Raw genomic sequence first — 19,795 nt, 5'->3', positions numbered from 1 at the left:
TGGCACATCATAAGGGAGGTATGTGTAAATTACCCAAAAAACTTTGAAAAGATGGTTTAGTGCAAAATGCAAATTGATAAGGGGATTTAATGTAGTTCGTCCCTTAATTAAATAAATTAACTTGTTTCAATTTTAACTCATTATCTAATATGCGCGATATATTATTAGTTTGAAACAAGCATGCAAATCAATAAATAAATAAAGTAATAAATCATTAAATAAATCGACACCGAAATTTATTTGAAAACACTCTCAATGAAAAAATAAAATAAAATAAAATAAAATAAAAAACAACCAATAGACCCAACTAATCTTTGACAAAAAAGTTATTTATAACCTAGGTCACAATTCAGTACCATCAAACTCCTAGTTATGTCTAGACGTAATAAGACACCAATTCTTTAGTTTTTTTAAAGATCTTTAGGTCGACAATACGATCTATCTATAACCTTTACAACTGTTAACCTACTTATCTATTGATTAATATATTTGGTTAAGTGCAGAAAACCCCCTGAAATTACTATAAGGTGTTAAAATAATATAATATATACTAGGGATGACAATTCATGTTCGTGGGTCATAATCGTGTCTTGTCGATGTAAGGGTATTCTACAAAATAGGTAAACCCAAACCCGACCCATTTAATAATCGTGTTAGGAACCCTCAACACTAACCTGACCTATTTGTTAAACGGGTTAGCGTGTTAGCATGTTTAATGACCTGTTTATCAAAACGAGACAGTTAATATTCAATTAAATAATAAATACTAGAAAAAATTTGTCACAATTAACCGAAATATTCAAAATAAGAGAAAAATCATAAGGCGTAGAAAATGTTTATGTTAAAATGACTTAACTGTCCAAAGTAATTGGGTTTAAACAGGTAACATATTACATATGCCATATTCATGATTATGACATGTTGAGTTAAATAGGTTACACATGTTGAACCCCCTAAACCCTAACCCGACACGGTTAACTAAACGGGTTAATCGTGTCAACCTGTTTATCAACCAAACCCGCTTCTGTCGTGTCGTGTTCGAGTTGTGTTGGCGGGTCGTGTTGTAATTTGCCACCCCTAATATATACCACTATTCATTTAGTTAAGATGCTTTGGTTGTGTTGAATAATCTTGAGTTGCACCACAAGAAGAATGTGTCACACAATTTTTTTTTTTACCCACATATAACAACAACAACAATTTATCAATATACCAGTGCATATGATGGAAGTTGTAAATAAAGATGCACTCTAATCTCACAAGTAATTTCTTAAGGTATATATAAATATATAATTAAGAATTTAAATATCTTATTTTGCGTAAAGAAACAAAAATAATGTATCCCCTTATCAATAGTGCATAGAGAATATTTTATCCAATGTTGATGTTGAAATGCTTCATTTATGATGATTGTTGGTGATTGGAGAAAAAATAAGAACCGTGTGGGTCTAAAATATTAATTCACTAAATTAGTTGAAATTAAATCAATAGGATGGGTGAGTTTTAAATCAACTGCTTCAATTTGATAGATTATGATGTATGTACACACAAATTTCCTATCTGTAAATAAAGAACGAAATAGGGAGCAAATAATAATTTATTGATTTATAAAAATTCGAGTACAATCCTCTGAGCTATTCTTTACACAAGAGAGAAAATATCCTCTGATTCAATCTCCTCTGTTAATTGGATCCAAGGGCTATTGGAACTTGATCTTGAATCGGGCTGTTGACAATTTTCTTCAAGTATTTGTATTTGAGGAAGACCGCCAATGATTTCTAATCGATGGCTGAAGAAACTTGATCTTGAACATTGATGTTTGGTGATTTTTCAAACCTGTTGAATTGCAGGGAAAGAACGGCACAATTTTGATGTGCTTGTTGTTCTTTGTTGAATTTGAGGAAGAACGACACGACTTTGGATTGGAAGTGCTTATTGTTTTTCGTCTTCAGAGAATTTGTTAAATTTGTGGAAGAACGGCACAGTTTTGATGTGATTGTTGTTGATTACCATGAAATTTTGATGAAGTACGACATGATTTGAAGTGCTCGTTGCTCTTCGCCTTTAGGTTTGGGTATTGGGGATAAATATTGGCAGAGTTTCTGTATTTTTTTCTGGAATTCTAGATTTGTAGAATTCTTAATTTCTATACCCCTTCATCATTCCTCCATACCTCAATTTATAAGCTTCTCGGATTAGTAGAATGATGACATGTGTCCTCTCTTGATAAGGACATAATCATAACTGGGTTTGGCTGGTTATATTGTGATAATTATTCATAAAAATAATTATTCCAAATATATCTTGTAATGACCCGGTCATTTGACTCCCTTTCTTTTTTTCCTGAAATTTTACAGATAAATTTTTTCCGTTTAATTCTCTTTTCTGAGATCTGTTTCTCGTCGTTTAGTGTCATCTCAAGTGCTCAGAATTGGCTTCTGATACTCTTTCATGTGGATTGACAACTTCCTTTGAGGACAGAGTCATTTTCGTATTTTCACTTTTCGGAACACTATTCACTTTTGTCCTTTTCACTATTTCGTCCTTTTCCCAATTCTGTCTTTTTCCCGTTTGCCAGTTTTTGGCACAACCTCACTTTTCACGCTCGGAGTTGGTTTTTGAATTCACATGTCTTTATCTTCTGTGGTTTCCTTGAAATACGTATCATTACTTTTGTAAGAAAGTACTCTGGTTGCTCCCGGTGTCCATAGGGGCATGGATGCACAATTCTTAAGAATCTTTTTCTTTTCTTGGGTATTTTTCGTAAATATCTTTTGAAGATATTTTATTTCAGGGGCATCTAAGAAAATAAATTTTGGAAGATATTTTCATTGTGGGACAGTTTCGCAGTTAACCCTTTTTGTAGGGGCCATTGTGCAATTAACGAAAGTTATTGCAAAATGCCTTGTTTGGAGCCTGGATCCTCGTACGGGATTCATTTTCACATTTCGTCGAGTTATGGACTCTTGGAAATTCCTTCTGGTGGAAATTCCTTCTCGTCATTTTTCTCCAGTTTCAGAGTTTCTGGACCCGGTTGCCGCCGAACTTGTTCGGGGCATAACTTTCTGTTCGGTACTCGGTTTTTGACGCCGTTTCTTCCATTGTTCATATTTTATTATTTTGAATCTTTTTCATTCACGGAGTTTTGCTTTTTAAGATGTTTGCTCAAAATCCACTTTTCCTGACCCGGCGGGACCCTTTCGGGACACTTTTTGAGACTTACTATAAATAGGATGCCCTAAAGTGAAAAATCACTTTTTCACTCATCTTCTCCAGCTCTTGGCCGGCAGCCATGGGAGCTCCTTGGCTGCCACTCTTTCTCCTTCTCCTCCACTTGATTTCCTTGGTAGAAATCATTCCGCGTTTACATTTATTGTTCCCCTCGACGTGTTCTATCATTCCCCCTTATTAGAATTCATTTCCGACCATTTCTTGAGTTTAGGTTTGAGGTCAAGTTGTGATTTTCATGGGGCTTCCTTTGGATTCATGTAGATCGTGTTGTCCCCGACAAAACCGTTCGGTTTCGGCGGATTCGGAACACTTTCTTTTCGGTGGGCCTTTGAGGCTTTCATCTCAAATTGAGGTAGGGGGTGTTATAATTTATTTTCTTGCTATATTACATGTTTGTGATGCTTATACAACTTGATTACATGCTTGGATATAAAATCGAGAGATTTTATTATTTATTTTTCTTGTGAAGGATTTAATTTTTTCGGTTGTCCATAACTTTATTTAATCATGTGGCATGATAGAATATTACCCCTTGATATGTTGATTGACATATATTAAATCTAGATCATTTGGACAAGTATTGAAGATTTTATTTTATTTAATATTTATCTTGAATAAAATATTAAATCATGTGGCCTTAACTAGCTTGAAATCAATATGTGTTAGTATATTATATTAGGTCTTGGCATGCTCTTCAACATAGGTGAACTTGAGAGAAATTGGAAGTGTTCTGAAATCTAGTAATATTTAATTAATTAGATTAATTAAATTGCCCCAAGTGTACTATTCATCTCGTTAGAATTCCGACTTGAAATTCTTGATATGCATGGCATGTAGTTTCATATATATTAAATCTTGAATATTTGATTAGGTTTTGAAACCTTTCATTTAATTATTTTCTTTGTTTAAGATTTAATCCTCATGATGATATGCAACTTAGAATTAAAGTATGGCATGCTAGTAATTTAGGCCTTGATATACTTGTTAATATATATTAAATTTGGAGCATTTGAATAAGAATTGCAAGATTTATTTAATATTTATCTTTTATGAAAGTTTAATTCACATAGTTGGAACAAGCACGAAATCAACTTGTAATGTGATATTAAAGTAGGCCTTGATGAGTTCTTTAACCTATGTTAAATTGAGGACATTTGGAGTTGATTGAAAATCTAGAGAAAAATTAATTAATGAGCTTAATTAATTTTATTTTGAGTGTGTTGGTCACTTAAATTGATATAGGATGTAATAGGTTGATAATCTCTTGAAATGTAGTCCGTTTAATCACCTTGTGAGCATATTACTAATTTGATGTAGAATTAGTATTTGAGGCATGTTGAAATGGTAATTAGACTTAGTATGATATGTAATATCATTGTCTTACATAGCTTGTGTAAATATATCTTGTATAGGTATATAGCTTGTTAGAATATTACAATTGTTTATCTTGGAAGCTAGTTACTAAATTGGGACTTATTTAGTACTTGTGGCTTAGGATGGTAATGTGGTTCAATTGTGGTAAAAATATTCTTGCTATATGTATAAATTGTATATTGAGGACATGACATGTCATATGCTATCTAGACTTGAATTTTAGGACATGAATTGTGTGAATTCAACCTTACTTGTGCATGAAACGTGGTAACTGGCATTTGATTTTGCATAAGTTTTGAACTTATTGATTTTGGAAGGCTTTTGAGGACATAATTTATGTGATGGCTAGGGTTTGGCTCTAGTATGGAGAGAAGAGTCTTCTAAGTCATAAGTGCGTACTGGGTGGTACCTTGTGGGTCGTAACAACCCGGAATAATTTATGCACGTGCGCACTAGGTAGTGCCTTGTGGGTCGTAATTACCTGAAAACATTTGCTTGGTCTAGTGACTGCATGTCCTAGTCTTTCCACTATTAGCTTCTGCATTCAATTCCAAGTAGCTAATCATGGATTACTTGTAACTTGTGAATTGGTGCTTGCCTTGTGCATTTGGATTTCATTTAGTATACTTGGAACTGTATACTTGCTTCGTGTATTTGATTTCATTTAGTAAACTTGGAACTATATACTTACTTTGTGTATTTTGATCTCAATTAGTATGCTTGGACTAGTATACTTGTTTATGTATTCAAGCCTATTTTAGTGTACTTGAACTTGTATACTTGCTCCGTGAGTTAGATCGCATTTAGTACATTGTGCCATGTATATTTGTCTTATGCGTATCTCGTTTAGCTTAGTATACTTGTGTTTGTATACTTGATTTATGAGTTCTCAGTATATATCTCATACTTGTGTATGTGTGCTAGATATTGCTTATCCCGTTTAATATGATTCAGTACACTTGTGAGCATGTACACTTGTAAATCGTGTATCATGTTTTATTATGGTTTAGTATACTTGTAAATGTATGCTTGTGTATCGTATACCCTGTTTTGATATTGATTTGCATACTTGAGCATGTAAACTTGTAGGCCATGGTTTAATTCAATTGCATAGGTAGCTTAGGATGCTCCCTGAGTCTAACCTTTGACATAGACGTTAAGTGACATGATCCCTTTTGAAATGATTCATGTTATCTAAAAATCTTAAAGAAATCGAGTCATGCATGCTTATTCCCTACGAATAAACTTGTTAGTCATGTTTATTCACCCCGAAGTTATTGGGTGTTTTGTAGGTAAAGAAGCCTTGTTGTGGGATACACAACACACCTAAACATGCTAGAAGTCTTGAAGTATTTTTAATGACATTGAATATGGACATGTTAGTATATCATGTTTGCCTTTGTTATTTTGACAAAACTTTTATTCTTGATTCTATGTATATAAAGTGTACATAAGTACACTCTTTTCAATGTATTTGACATGTATGACATGAGGCCAAGAGCCATAGACTTTAAACTTCAAGTGTATGTATGTAAACCTCAAGTTTTGCCTTTGAAATGCAAACTTTTCCAACTTTAGAGGTTTGACATGTCAAATTTTGTAAATGAAATGTAATGAGGCCGTAGGCCATTGTAGCATGTCTAAAATGCAATATTACACTTGCGTGCACGTTCACATCATCACACATTAGCTTATAATGTAAATTGAACATGCCATGGGGGATTCCAAATAGACTTTCAGCCTTAGGTGCATAACAGGTCCATATGCACATTCTCGAGCCTTTTCGGTCTACCGAAATGCTAGTTCGGTCGACCGATTCTCCTTTGGTTTTTTATGTTTATCAAACCATCTTTTTCAGTGGGCTTTTGCACTGTTTGGACCTATTTCGATCGACCGATGGGTTATATTGGTCTACCGAACTAACCAAGCCTTAAAAACTTGTTTTCAGCATGATTTGTGTTCATTTCAGTCATCCAATGGGTTACTCTAGATCCCGAGATTAGCCTCTGTTGAGTTTTAGCAATAAACTTCCAACTTCGAATGGCCATAACTTCTTCGTTTCTAACCCAAATAGGGTGATTATTGAGCCTAAATTCATGAGCTTGAAGTTAGATTTCCAATGACACCAACCATGCATTCAAACTCCAATTGTGGAGAGAGTTATTCATATTTTAGTGAGAGGGTGTCAGTTTTCGCTTAAACAGGGAAAGGGCATTTTGCGGGATTCATGTCCGAAGTTCTTAGAACCTCTTAGAATGTTGTGTAATGATTGGTTTAGGTTGTGTGGACCTTATTTGACTTGTTTAGAGTCAAATCTCCCTTCACATTTGTAAATTGACCATTTTGCCCTTCAGTAACAAGTTTCGCTCATTTTCTTCATCTTGACGGTTCTCCTTCGTTCGGACTCGGAATCATGCAATTCTTGAGTCCATCATGATTTGTTTTTCGTTGTCTTTCCAGTGGTATGCTCGGTGGCACTTGAATCCATACATTATGAAATGACCTTTCTAACCTTAGGTTCATTCTTGTTCGTTTTTGAAACGTCGCTTCCGCTACTAGTTATTCCTTTGAGTTCCGTGACCTCATGGAAGGTCATCTTGGGATCTTAGAGGTGTGTTGTGCCTTGTGAGACCAATGCCTTGATTCTTGCTTCCGCATTTGGATCCGTTATCGGGTCAAACTTCGGTTCATCACTGTACACACTGGGTTGAAAAATCCAAGGTCGCTACATATTTTATTAGGAATAAGTCAATTAAATAATTTAATTAAACATGAGACCCATATTTGGTGGGTTAGTTTTCCAAAATAAAAGTCCATGAAATTTTAGTGTCTACAAATTGCCCTTACTTCGAGTTCCACGTTTGACTTGACTTGTTTCTTATTTCAAGTGAAACTTGAAGTATCCAACTTGGTCTTTGAATTTGTAAAGTTTCCTTTTTCATTTTTCTATCTAACTTTGGATTATAAGATTTCCTTTTTCGCTTTTCTATTCAACTTTGGATTGTAAGATTTCCTTTCCAATTTGAATTCAATTATACAAATCCTAGTACAAATAGGAGGTATTTTGTTGCCTATATATACCACCAATGTTATAGGGTTTGACATCAATTCTAATAGCCTCTGAAGACTGTGTTGGATTGTGGCCTTTGTTTGAACAAATACCACAAATAATTGGTATGACTTTTCTCTTCTTCTTTTTTTTCTCTTTTTTTTTTCCCTTTTTTTTCATGGTTTTTTCAAAGCTATTTTTTTCACGGTTTTTTTTTTTTTTTTTTTTTTTCACTTAATCAATGTATAGTTTTATTTTTTTTATTTATTTTTACAGGATTCGAAAGGACCTTTCCTATTAACATTAACGAGAATTTTGTCAATTGAAACATAAAATTAAGTCATTCTCTCAACTATTTTCATATGATCGCCATGGAGATGTATTCAAAGCATTCATCGAATATTGGTGCCCCGCCACTAATACTCTTCATTGTTCTATTGATGAGCTGTTAAATTCCCTTCAAGATTTATATATGCTAGGCGGTCTCTGTGATACCCCTCGAATCCGAGATACGGGTTGATCAGGCCCAAGCCCAAACCCGAGGGACATCAAACAATTAAGTAATATACAAGCATTGAATACAAAAGACAAATAACTAAGAATAAATTCAAGAGCAAAAAGAGAAACTAAATAATAAATCCTTAAGTTAAATAATAAATAATCCTCCAAATGAATAATATCCAAAACCTCCAATATCATTACAACTCAGAAATCCATCTAGTGGACCCCTAATAATAACCCAACTAGAAAACTAAAACTGAAAAGAAGATAACATAGATAGAACCCTACATCAGGTCGGTAGAGTGATGATGACTGTCTCTGCTCAGCATGATCAAGCTCTAAGACTGGAATTGTCGAACACCTGAAAAATAATAGTGGGTCAGCCCCACGAACAAATTCTACTCTACTACAATCCAAGCAAAGACCCGATACACGTATACACCCTATTCAACTCAACAATAGCTATATAGTCCGTACATAGATATATCCACACTAAGGGACTCTCATTGGACTACGAAGGGGGTCTCAACCTAAATAGAAGGCAACATGCAAAAAGCACCTGAGTGGGCATGAGTACCTAAGGCTAACAGGGTATACCTCTACCATCATAGCCATCTATGCATCCTACTGCATATATGCTCCCCAACCGTTAATCCTGAAACTCAAGTTCATATCGAGGTACCATAAACATATATATATATATAAATCCTATCCTATCCATCCATAAGAATGTCAGTAAGTCTTCCAGCATGTTCAACTGATTGGACTTAAGTATCAATAGCAAGCAATCCAGTTAGTCATTCAACTTTGTTCAGTTGATCTGACTTAAATATAAGTAGGACTTAACATTTTTAGTTAATCCATTCCCTTATAAAATAGGTAGGACTTAACTTTTTTGGTTAATCCGTCCCTAGAATGCCACCGTCCCATACCGGTGCATTAAACCATATAATCCATAATAAATGATGCACAAATAAAATAGTACACCAATTAATCCATACCTAGCATGATATAAATCATACATATAACCATTTGTATTTATTTAAGCAAATACAACAATTTAAATAGCATGTAGTTAACTTATATTCCACGTAATTAACCTACATCTCATATAAATTGTATAAATTCCTAATCATGAATAACGTCATTTAAACATTTAATTCAATTGTTAAAACAATTAAATAACTAACCATTCATTAAATAATTTATAAAAATTATTTATAAATCTGTATTGTCCAATTCTTTAAGCATATGAAGTATATTAAGAATTCTAGAACTTTGCAAAGTCCATTTAACCCATTTAGATTAATTAAAATAGGTTTAAAAATAATTCTGGGTAATTAAAACCAAAAATTCAGGTCGCGGTCCAACTGAACAGGCTCGGTTACAACTGAGCAGGCTCAGTTGCCAACTAAGTCGGCTCAGTTCCAACTTAGTCGGCTCGGTTGGTGCTGAAGTCATCTTCTTTGTCTGTTCAGCCTCTGTAAACCTTAAAACTTCATTGTTAAAGCCTCTAAGCTTCAACCTAAGTCTCATACGTCCATACTAAATTATTTTAGATGTTTTAACATGCAAAGATTAAACTTAAACATCAATTATGCATCAAAAATTCCAGAAACATTCAAAACAAGAATATGAAACTAAAATCATATACCCTCTGTTTTAGTCCAATTAAGCATGCATAATTATTCAATTTTAATTGTTTAAGTCTCCTGGAATATCCTAAGCATGTATAGAAACACAGATCAAATGGAGAGAGTAAGAGAAGAACTTGCCTCTAAGGTTTTTGGATAAAAACCTTAACTCCTACTTCTCTGCTTTTTCGGCGACTTGCTCTGCCGTCAAACCTCTCTGCTATTCCGTGCTAGCCCACGCACAGACCCTCATTTCTTTCCCTTGGGTTCGGCCTTGCACTTCCTTGGCCGAATCTCCTTTCTCCTTTTAAGACTCTCGGCTCTCTTTATTTCTCACGTTCTCTCTTTATATCTGCTTAATGGTTTGTAACAACCCTATGCAGACTTGTAATATGTATATATACAGGCATAAAATAAAACCCTAATCCCAATCCCATTACAACTCCTAAAACCGGCGTGAAATATAAGTAAGAGGAAAAATAAAATAAAACTAATATTATTACTTTATTTTTTAACTATATATATATATATATAATCATTTTTATATATACATATATACTCTGTATGCCTCAACGTGATAATATTACATATGATATATTAATTATATAACTATTAATCAGTAATTAATAATAATAGCTACAATTATAATAACATCCATATATACATATATACCCATATATATATGTATAACCATCCATGGGAAGTATCCATACCCATTTAAACCTACCCAAGTAGTCCATGCGACCCATGGGTTTGGTCCATTATTACTAACCATAAACATTAAAATAAAATAGAATTAAATAAATAAGACAACATTTAAATTATTTAATTCCAACAATTAATTACAAGTAAATAACTAACATTTAAGCAACCAAATACACGGTAGGAGATGTCTTAGGTTTATATTAATGTTGTATTGATTGTTATATAAGCATATACAACTTATAAGCATGCTTTTGTTCAAGTTTTAGAATTTAATTTAATTATTTTCTATGTTTAAGATTTAATTCTTATGACGGTGTGTACCTTAGAATTAAATTGTGGCATGCTAGTAAATTAGGCCTTGGTATGTATATCAACATATATTAAATTGGGAGCATTTGAATAAGAAATGCAAATTTTATTTAATATTTATCTTTTGTGAAAGATTAATTCACATAATTGTAACAAACATGAAATCAACTTGTAATGTGATATTAAAATAGGCTTTGGTATGTTCATCAACCCATGTAAAATTGAGGACATTTGGAATTATTTAAAAATTTAAAGAAAATTAATTAATGAGTTTAATTAATTTTATTTTAAGTGTTTTAATCCCTTGATTGAATATTTGATGTGATATATGTGAAGACTATGCTATATCCCTTAACATATATTAATTTGAGATTATTTGGGATTGATTTGAAATTTAGAGAATTTAATTATTTTAGTTAATTAAATTATATCTACTTGTTCCACGGATTTAACTATGTCTTTGAAATTGTTTTTATATTTAAATTAAGGAATTGGACTTAGCATGATATAGAATATCATTGTCTTGCATGACTTGTATAAATATATCTTGTATAAGTATATAGCTTGTTAGAATATTACAATTGTTTACCTTGAAAGGTAGTTACTAAATTATAGCTTATTTAGTACTTGTGGCTTAGGATGGTAATTTGATTCAATTGTTGTTAAATATTCTTGATTTGGGTATAAATTGCACATTGAGTATATGACATGTCATATGCTATATAGACTTAAATTCTAGGACATAGTTTGTGTGGACTCAACCTTACTTGTGCATGGAATGTGGTAACTTGCATTTGATTTTGTATAAGTTTTGAACTTATTAATTTTAGAAAGCTTGTGAGGACATAATTTATGTGATGGCTAGGGTTTGGCTCTAGTATGTGGACAAGTGTCCTCTAAGTCATAAGTACGCACTAGGTGGTACCTTGTGAGTTGTAATTACCCGAAAATACTTGTTTGGTCTAGCGGCCGCATGTCCTAGTCTTTCCACTATTTGATTTCGCGTTTAATTTCAAGCTGTTAATCATGGATTACTTGTAACTTGAGAATTGATACTTGCTTTGGGTATCTGAATCTTGTTTAGTACACTTGAACTTGTATACTTGTTCCATGAGTTTAAATAGCATTTAGTATACTTGTGTTGTGTACTTGATATACGAGATTCCACATTAAATGTATACTTGTGTGAATATACTTAGACATTGCATAACTTGTCTTAATATGGTTTAGTATACTTGGAAATGTATGCTTATATATTGTATATCGTGTTTTAGCATCGTTTTGTATACTTGAGTATGTATACTTGTATGCCGTTGTTCGTTTTAATTCCATGAGTAGTTTAGGATGATCCTTGAGTCTCACTTATGCCATAGACGTTAGATAGCATGATCCTTGAATTGCTTCATGTAAATGTAATAATCTTGTAAAATGCTAGGTCGATTCATACTCATTTCCTACGAGTAGCTTTATGTTACTCACCCTGAAGTTACTGGAGATTTGTTTCAGGTATGAAGACTTGGTTCGTGATGCTCATCATACTTTGGATGACTTATATATTTTAAGTTTCCATTTCATGCAAATGTTAGTATGAAATGTCATTTTGTAGTCTTATATGTTAAAACTTGTATCTTTGATTCCATATATATAATGTGTACATAAGTACATTTTTTGTAATTTATTTGACATGTATGAGATGTGGCCGGAGGCCAATGGCATGTATTTTGTATTCTAGGTAACTTTTGACTTCATGAAATATTATGAAAATATTGAAAAATCACAAGTCATTGTTTCACCATGGTTGCATCGGGTGTGGGAATTCCTTTTTTTTTTTCTCCTATAGGGTCTCATTAATCATGTTTGAAGTGTGGCCAAGGGCCAAACGGTAATTTGAAATCATTTGTCAATTTTGGTTTTCAAATTTCTCATTTTGTGTTCATTTTTGCTTTTTTGGCCGTTAGGGGGTTGGATTTTGCATCGGCGGTATTTTTAAGCCGTGGACCATTGTAGCACGTCCAAATAGGTAAGTTACGTTTGCGTGCATGATCGTTTTCAAGAAAAACCTCATCCTTGGTGATTTGAGCCTCCTATGGACTCATTTTATATTTTTATTATATAATCTGATTTTAGGGAATTTTGGAGTTTTTCTTCGAGAAATAAATTCCAGTCTTTATATGGTCACTTAGAAAACGTGATTTTACGGGGGGTTTCTTCTTTGTGTTTTTCTAGAAAATGTCATCTTGGTACCGGAAATCCCTCGCAAAGTTCAGCTCTTAGTTTTGTATTTTAGCAGCTTTTTAACCCACATGACTAGATTTCATGGAGGGTAATTTTGGGCATTTTACAGCGAGTTTTTTTTTTCATTTTCTCTCACGATGCTGAGTAGAAAATTTGATTCCGGGTGGGGTTTTCTCTTCGTGTTATTCCAGAAAAATTCGTTTGGTAGCCCATTTTTGATCTCAGATGTGGACAGTCACTGTAGCATCTCTTGACCTCTTATGATCTAGGGGCATTTTGGGTATTTCACATTGTGTTTTTTTCATTTCCTTCCGTGTGGTTGGGTAGAAAACTCGATTTTAGGGGGGGGGGTTTCTTCTTAGTGTTTTTTCAGAAAAACTCGTTTCGACCTCCGTTTCAAGCCTTAGTTTCGGAAACTCATTTTTTTCTTTTCTTGTTGTCAGTATTTGCATGCCATTGGGCGCCGCATGGGGCACCGGTGGGCTTGCGCATGGGCGCCGGGCGCGCCATGGCCTTCGTCGGGCCGCTGCGACGTCTCAACTTCAAACCTTCGTTTCTTCCTTGTTCAGACTCCAAAACGAGTGAAATTTTTTTTGAACTTGACTAATTTTTCGCTGTCTTTCCAACGATGTGCTCGGTTACACCCGGATCTTCCTGAATAATTACCAATTTACCCTTTTTGGCTTAAGTGTTCATTTTTCTTCGTCATGTCGTTTTTCCTTTGTCCGGACTCCGAATCATGCGATTCTTGAGTCCATCTTGATTAGTTTTTTGTTGTCTTTCCAGCGGTGTGCTCGGTGACACTCAAATCCATAGTTTTAAAAATTACCATTTTGCCCCTGGGGGCTTATTTGGTCTTTTTCTGATCTTTTCTTCCGTGTCGGTTCTCGTGGAGTTCCGTGGCCTTATGAAATGTCACTTTGGTATCCTAGGGATGTTGCATATCCCTAGAGACTTGTTTTCTGTTTTCGCTTTCGCATTTTGGATCCGTAATCGGGTCAAACTACGATTCATTATAGGACGCACTGGCTTGAAAAACCAGGGCCGTCACACTAACGATGAGAATTTGTTGAAGATAGGCAGAGGAGGTCTCATTGGGCGTGCAAAAAATTTGTACACACAAATTTCGTATCTGCAAATAAAGAACGAAATAGGGAGCAAATAATAATCTCATTAATTTATGAAATTTGAGTACAATCCTCTGAGGTATTCTTTGCAAAAGAAATAAAATATCCTCCGATTCGATCTCTTTTGTTGGTTGGATCCAAGGGCTGTTGGAGCTTGATATTGAATCGGCTATTGACAATCTTCTTCAAGTATTTGTAATTGAGGAAAACAGTCGATGATTTCTGATTGAGGGCTGACGAAGCTTGATCTCGAATAATGTTGTTTGATGATTCTTCAAACTTGTTGAATCGCAGGAAAAGAACGACACGATTTTGATATGCTTGTTGTTCTTTGTAGAATTTAAGGAAGAATGACACGGTTTGATGTGCTTATTATTCCGGAAGAACGACACGACTTTGGATTGGATGTGCTTGTTATTTTTCATCTTCAGAGAATTTGTTGAATTTGTGGAAGAACGACACGGCTTTGGTTGTGCTTGTTATTGATCATTGTGGAATTTTGATGAAGTACGATACGATTTGATGTGCTTATTGCTCTTCGCCTTCAGGTTTGGGTGTTAGGGATGAATATTGGTAGAGTTTCTGTATTTTTCTCTGAAATTCTCAATTTTTATACATCTTTCTCCTTCCTCCATACCTCTTTTTATAGGCTTCTTGGATTAATAGGACGATGACATGTGTCCTCTCTTGATAAGGACATAATCATAACTGGCAGAGCCGGTTATATTGTGATAATTATCCATAAAAATAATTATTTCAAATATATTTTATTAAGAATAATTACCTTTTTATTTAATCACTTGGGTTGGACCAATTAAATAATTTAAGTTGACCAAGTTTGGGCCAATTAAATAATTTAATTAAACATGAGACCTATATTTGGTGGGTCAATTTGCCAAAATAAAAGTTCATGAAATTTTAGTGTCTATAATGTAAAAAGATATTTCCAACACTTTGATTGAGTTGATCAAGTAATTAAGACATTTGAAATCAAATGTATCAATAACCTTCATTTAAAATTTAACTTAAGATCAAATTCACAAATAGAAAAATCTTGTGACTAATTTCAAATGTGTTAATAACCTTGTTTGAGTCATGATTCGCAGCATTGATTACGGTCGCAATATCGGTCGCGGTGTAATGAATTCTGATCAAGAGATTGATTGGGATTGTTATTAGAATGATGAAAACGCTTTTGACAGTAGAGGTGTTACAACATTGCTGTCAGTAAAAATCATGTTATGTGTTTTGTAATGCATTTTATAAAACTCTTTTATACTTAAAGCACATATAAATTTGTTTGGTAACAATGTTGTTTAAAATACTTTTATTATTAATTTATTATATTAGACATACACTAAAAATAATGTTGTATGATATTAATGTGAGTGATTCATTTACATGGCATGGTTGTTGGTTAATATTACATGATTATGGGTTATAAAACTAATTTAAATATACTTTACAACTGGAAAATAGTTTAAAATTTTCACTTTACGCCTGCTATAGTTTTTGTGTGGCTTATCAGATATAATGCGAACAATGAGAGTGATGCATATTAGTAAGGGATAAATTTGTATTTATAAATAAAAGTAAGGGATTATATTGTAAAAAAAAATAATTACCTAACCCTACCTCGAACGCAATTCCAAAAGTTATGATTTCTGACTTTACGTGCAAGTTTGTTTTAAGAAATCTCCAGAGTCTTAACACACGTTCTTTTGTCACAAAACAACTAATCGTAGTTTTTTAAAACCAATGTCCTTTTTAACTGCAAAGAAGTAATTCCAAACAGACACAAATTCAATGTAAATTATTGGACTTTAAAAAAAAATTGCATATCGACCAGTACCGCTAATCATAGTTTGAATTTAACTCGAAAGTGGTGATTTCGTAAAAGAAAATTGACTAATGATGGAAATTTTATTTTAGAAACTCTTTGATTGCACTGAAAAACGGAATTAGACGCATAAAAACATGAATGCCGAACACGGAACACGTGTAGGAGGAGACCATACTAAAACTCTAGTAGTACTGGCATGACTGGCTACACAAGATGATTAGACGAGCTATCAATCCCGTGACTATTGAGTAAATTAATCATTTACATAATTGTTGTTGGAGCATCTAATAATTTCAATTCCCACCTCGATTTGATAATTTAATTGGTACTCATGATTTTTCCGTGAATGGTCAAGCTATGTCATCTTTATTTCGTGTGATTGTGTTGTGCACCAAGTCAAGTAAATGTGTTCGAGTATAATAGCGGTAAAATTTTTAGTTACAAAAAAGAAAAATAGTATAAAAATGACAAAATGTAAATCACATAAAATAAGAATTGGCATCATCTTTATCTTGCGTGATTATGTTGTGCGCTAAGAGATTTTATCACACAAAGTAAGAATTGGCATCATCTTTAACTCGTGTAATTGTATTGTCCACCAAGTCACGTAAAATGATAGCGAATGCGAGCATAAAAACGACAAAATTTTAAGTCACACAAAATAATTATTATATGAAAATGACAAAATTTAAGTCACATAAAATAAAAATTGTATAAAAATAACATAATCTAAGGACGGTTTGGAATGTATTACGATATTATTATTTTTTATATTGGTCTTCAAATTTGGGCCTAGCTGGTATTAGTTTGGAATAGTTTATAATATCAAAAAAAAATTTTTTTACCCAAACCCTTTTGAAAATGTAGAAAGGAACTAAAGCCAATTTCCCAAAAACAAAATTTCATTACCAAATATGGTTTCAATTTATATCCAAAATACTCTCTTACAACAAAATAGTTATTTTAGTATGGGTCAAGACAGAAAATACTTGAAGTATGCTTACAATTCTTATTACATTATTCATGTGTAAAAAACACCCATAAAGTTTCAATTTAGTGCAAATAGACTATCTGACAAATTTAAACCCTAAGCTGACTAAATTACTCTTACTGAATTATTTTATAAAATATATAAAAATAAATAATTTCTGGTGCAAATAAGTCCCTAAGTTACTAAAATACTTTTATTGAACCATTTTATAAAATAAATATTTTTATAAAATGATCTAAAATGAAACTTTGGATGACGCCAGGATTGGACAAGTAAAGATAAAAATATAAAATATAAATATAAATATAAAAAAAAGTATAAAAAATAAAAATAAAGTGCAAACTAAAAAACAAATCATATTTATTTTTTAACCTTGTTGAAATGGAAAAAAAAAAAAAAAAAAATTAGTCCAGAAAAGTAAACTGGAATGTTAAAAAATTCAAATCTGGTTCTACAAATTATCAAAAGTCTTTTATTAGAGATATATATAAAGAAAAAAATTTCAAAAGAAAAAAATATATATATATAAGGTAACATCCATTTAGATTAGTGTCATATATATAAACTCTTTGGATATTTTTATTTATGGAAAAAGATTAGAAGTATATTTTGCACATTTTTTAAATAAGGATAAAAATTCGGGCAAAGCGTTTATCTGGTGATAATAAGAATCTTTGTTGTGCACGGCTAATTAAAACAAAAACAAAGAGAGAGAATCTACAAACCAATTTGGGATTGCCATTGATGCTTGTGTTATTCTAGATTAACCCGGATGCCAAAGGACAAGAACTAGTCACAAATATCCATACCTTACTGTTGATCAATTACATAATTTTATTCATACCATATTACAAATCCACATAAAACCACATTGGTTAAGCCATCCCAGACACATAAAATTAAAAAAAGAAACAACATTATTAGATTAAACTAAATCACCACCACCATTAACGCTAACCCTAACCTTGAAACACACAACAGTTTTTGGGCAAACTAAATCACCCCCACCGTTAACGGTAATCCTAACCTTGAAACCACACCATTCTATTCAGTTTTTGGGCGAAGGATTGAAGGTCAGCAACTGCTCGGAATGTTCCCACGCTTTCACCACCACCACGGCGTCGAACGTCTTGCTGATCCCATTCCGATCGGTGGCGGCGACCTTCAGATAGTACTTGATCCCCGAAACCACCTGCTTCTCCGCCTCCACCACCTCCTTGAACGTCAGATCTCCGCCACCGCCGCTGGCCTTCCCCCGCTTGCTCCGGTTATACTCCTTCACCGAGTACTTCCCTAGCTCCTGAACCTCCTGATTCGTCTTCACGTCCTGGATCTTCGTCCTCCCTCCGACGATACCTCCGACGCCGCTCGCCGGCGTCGGGAAATACGCAGCGGCGAAGAGGACCACGAGGAAGGCGAGTGTGGCCATCGTTAGGATCGCCGACGGTGACCTTCTCGTCATGATCGGTGAGTTTTTGTGATTTTTTTTTTGGTTGATGATATTTGTTTTGTGTGAAGGATGTGAATGAATAAATGAATGCGTATGAGGTGGGGTATATATAGGGATAAGGATTGGTGGTGTTTGGACACGTTAATTGCGGAAGTGGCAACACGATCTGCGTGCCGCGGAGGGAAAACGATGGACCGAGAAGTGTTTGATTTTAATGCGTTTCTCCATCCCTCGTTTCGCATCCCTATGCGTTTTTTTCTCTCTCATATTTACCCCTCGTGTGGTGGCTTATTACAACAAGTTCAACTATTTTTTTTGGGGATAATTACTAATACATGGGCTTAAGGCCTCAAATTTACTCTAAAATGGAAATAAAGTCTTGATTTTCTTTAAAATGACTCAAAGTAATATATTAATAGAACAAAAGTCTTAGATCATGAAATAAAATTACAGAAAGTTAGACAAAAGATCGCATATATAAATTTAATTTAACGAAACAATATAACTCTGATACTAAAATTGAGACGGATCCGACCAGATAGAAGCATGCAAAATAACATAGAATCAATTTAACAATTAAATCACAGAAATGACTGCCGAACCTAATAACGCTCTGATAACGCCCTATAGAAACGCCTGAACACTGGCAAAGAACGGGCCAACAAGCCAACAGTTCGAGTCAACTCACAGAAGAAATTGCTAAATCAAACTAAGGCTGCTTGTACTGGTTGGAATACGTGAAAATTCTAGGATCTACACTGTTTGGCTAAATAAAATCTATATTTTTGATCTTTTTGTCGACAGAAGTCTTTTGCCCGAAAGTATTGAAAATACTAAATAAAGAAAAGGAAATTGTTGAACAAGAGCAAACTGGATGATTTATTTCATGAAAAATATATACATGGATATACTCTGTTTATACATGGATACACTCTTACACTATATGTTACAAAGGAAATATACTGAAAGAAATCACAAAAGAAAACACACTGGAAACTGAAGGTTGGATGCTTGATGGTTCGAGACTTGATGACTTCTAAAGATACTCCTTTTGTGAGCAGAGAGGCTTCTTTTTATAGCAGAAGAGAGGGATGAATCGGTGGTTTAGCTTGAAGATGCTGTTTGGATGGTGGAGATTTAAGATGCTTTAGAGATAAGATGACATGAATTATTGCTGAACTGTTGATGTCGTCTTCTTGGAGAATTATATCAACTTTTCCTGTTGGGAATCTGCTTTCGGTGGATCTGCTTTTGTCTATACACTATTGAGGATCTACTTTTTCTTGGATGCTGAAGTTGCCTTTATCTTTACTGTAGAGAATCTGCTTTTGCTCAAAATTCGTGCA

The 19,795-nt window shown here is 33.6% G+C and overlaps 1 protein-coding gene across 1 annotated transcript; it reads right to left on the bottom strand.

The window, feature by feature from the left end:
• Window positions 1-17,789: 17,789 nt before the first annotated feature.
• Window positions 17,790-18,615, bottom strand: LOC132298334 (cysteine proteinase inhibitor B-like). Its single transcript, XM_059794971.1, has one exon. The coding sequence runs from the start codon at window positions 18,459-18,461 to the stop codon at window positions 18,048-18,050; it is 414 nt and encodes a 137-aa protein (XP_059650954.1). The 5' UTR covers window positions 18,462-18,615; the 3' UTR covers window positions 17,790-18,047.
• Window positions 18,616-19,795: the final 1,180 nt, after the last annotated feature.

The sequence above is a fragment of the Cornus florida genome, unplaced genomic scaffold (assembly GCF_030987335.1).
Source record: "Cornus florida cultivar Cherokee Brave unplaced genomic scaffold, ASM3098733v1 CherokeeBrave_3.0.0_Hap2_Chr01, whole genome shotgun sequence".
NCBI classification, from domain to species: domain Eukaryota; kingdom Viridiplantae; phylum Streptophyta; class Magnoliopsida; order Cornales; family Cornaceae; genus Cornus; species Cornus florida.
The sequence above is the reverse complement of the archived record's forward strand: the minus strand, read 5'-3'. Positions and strand labels throughout refer to the sequence as shown.

Bases quoted from the DNA above. Each gene is read 5' to 3' on its own strand.
- LOC132298334 (XM_059794971.1), bottom strand. From the start codon at position 18,461: ATGACGAGAAGGTCACCGTCGGCGATCCTAACGATGGCCACACTCGCC.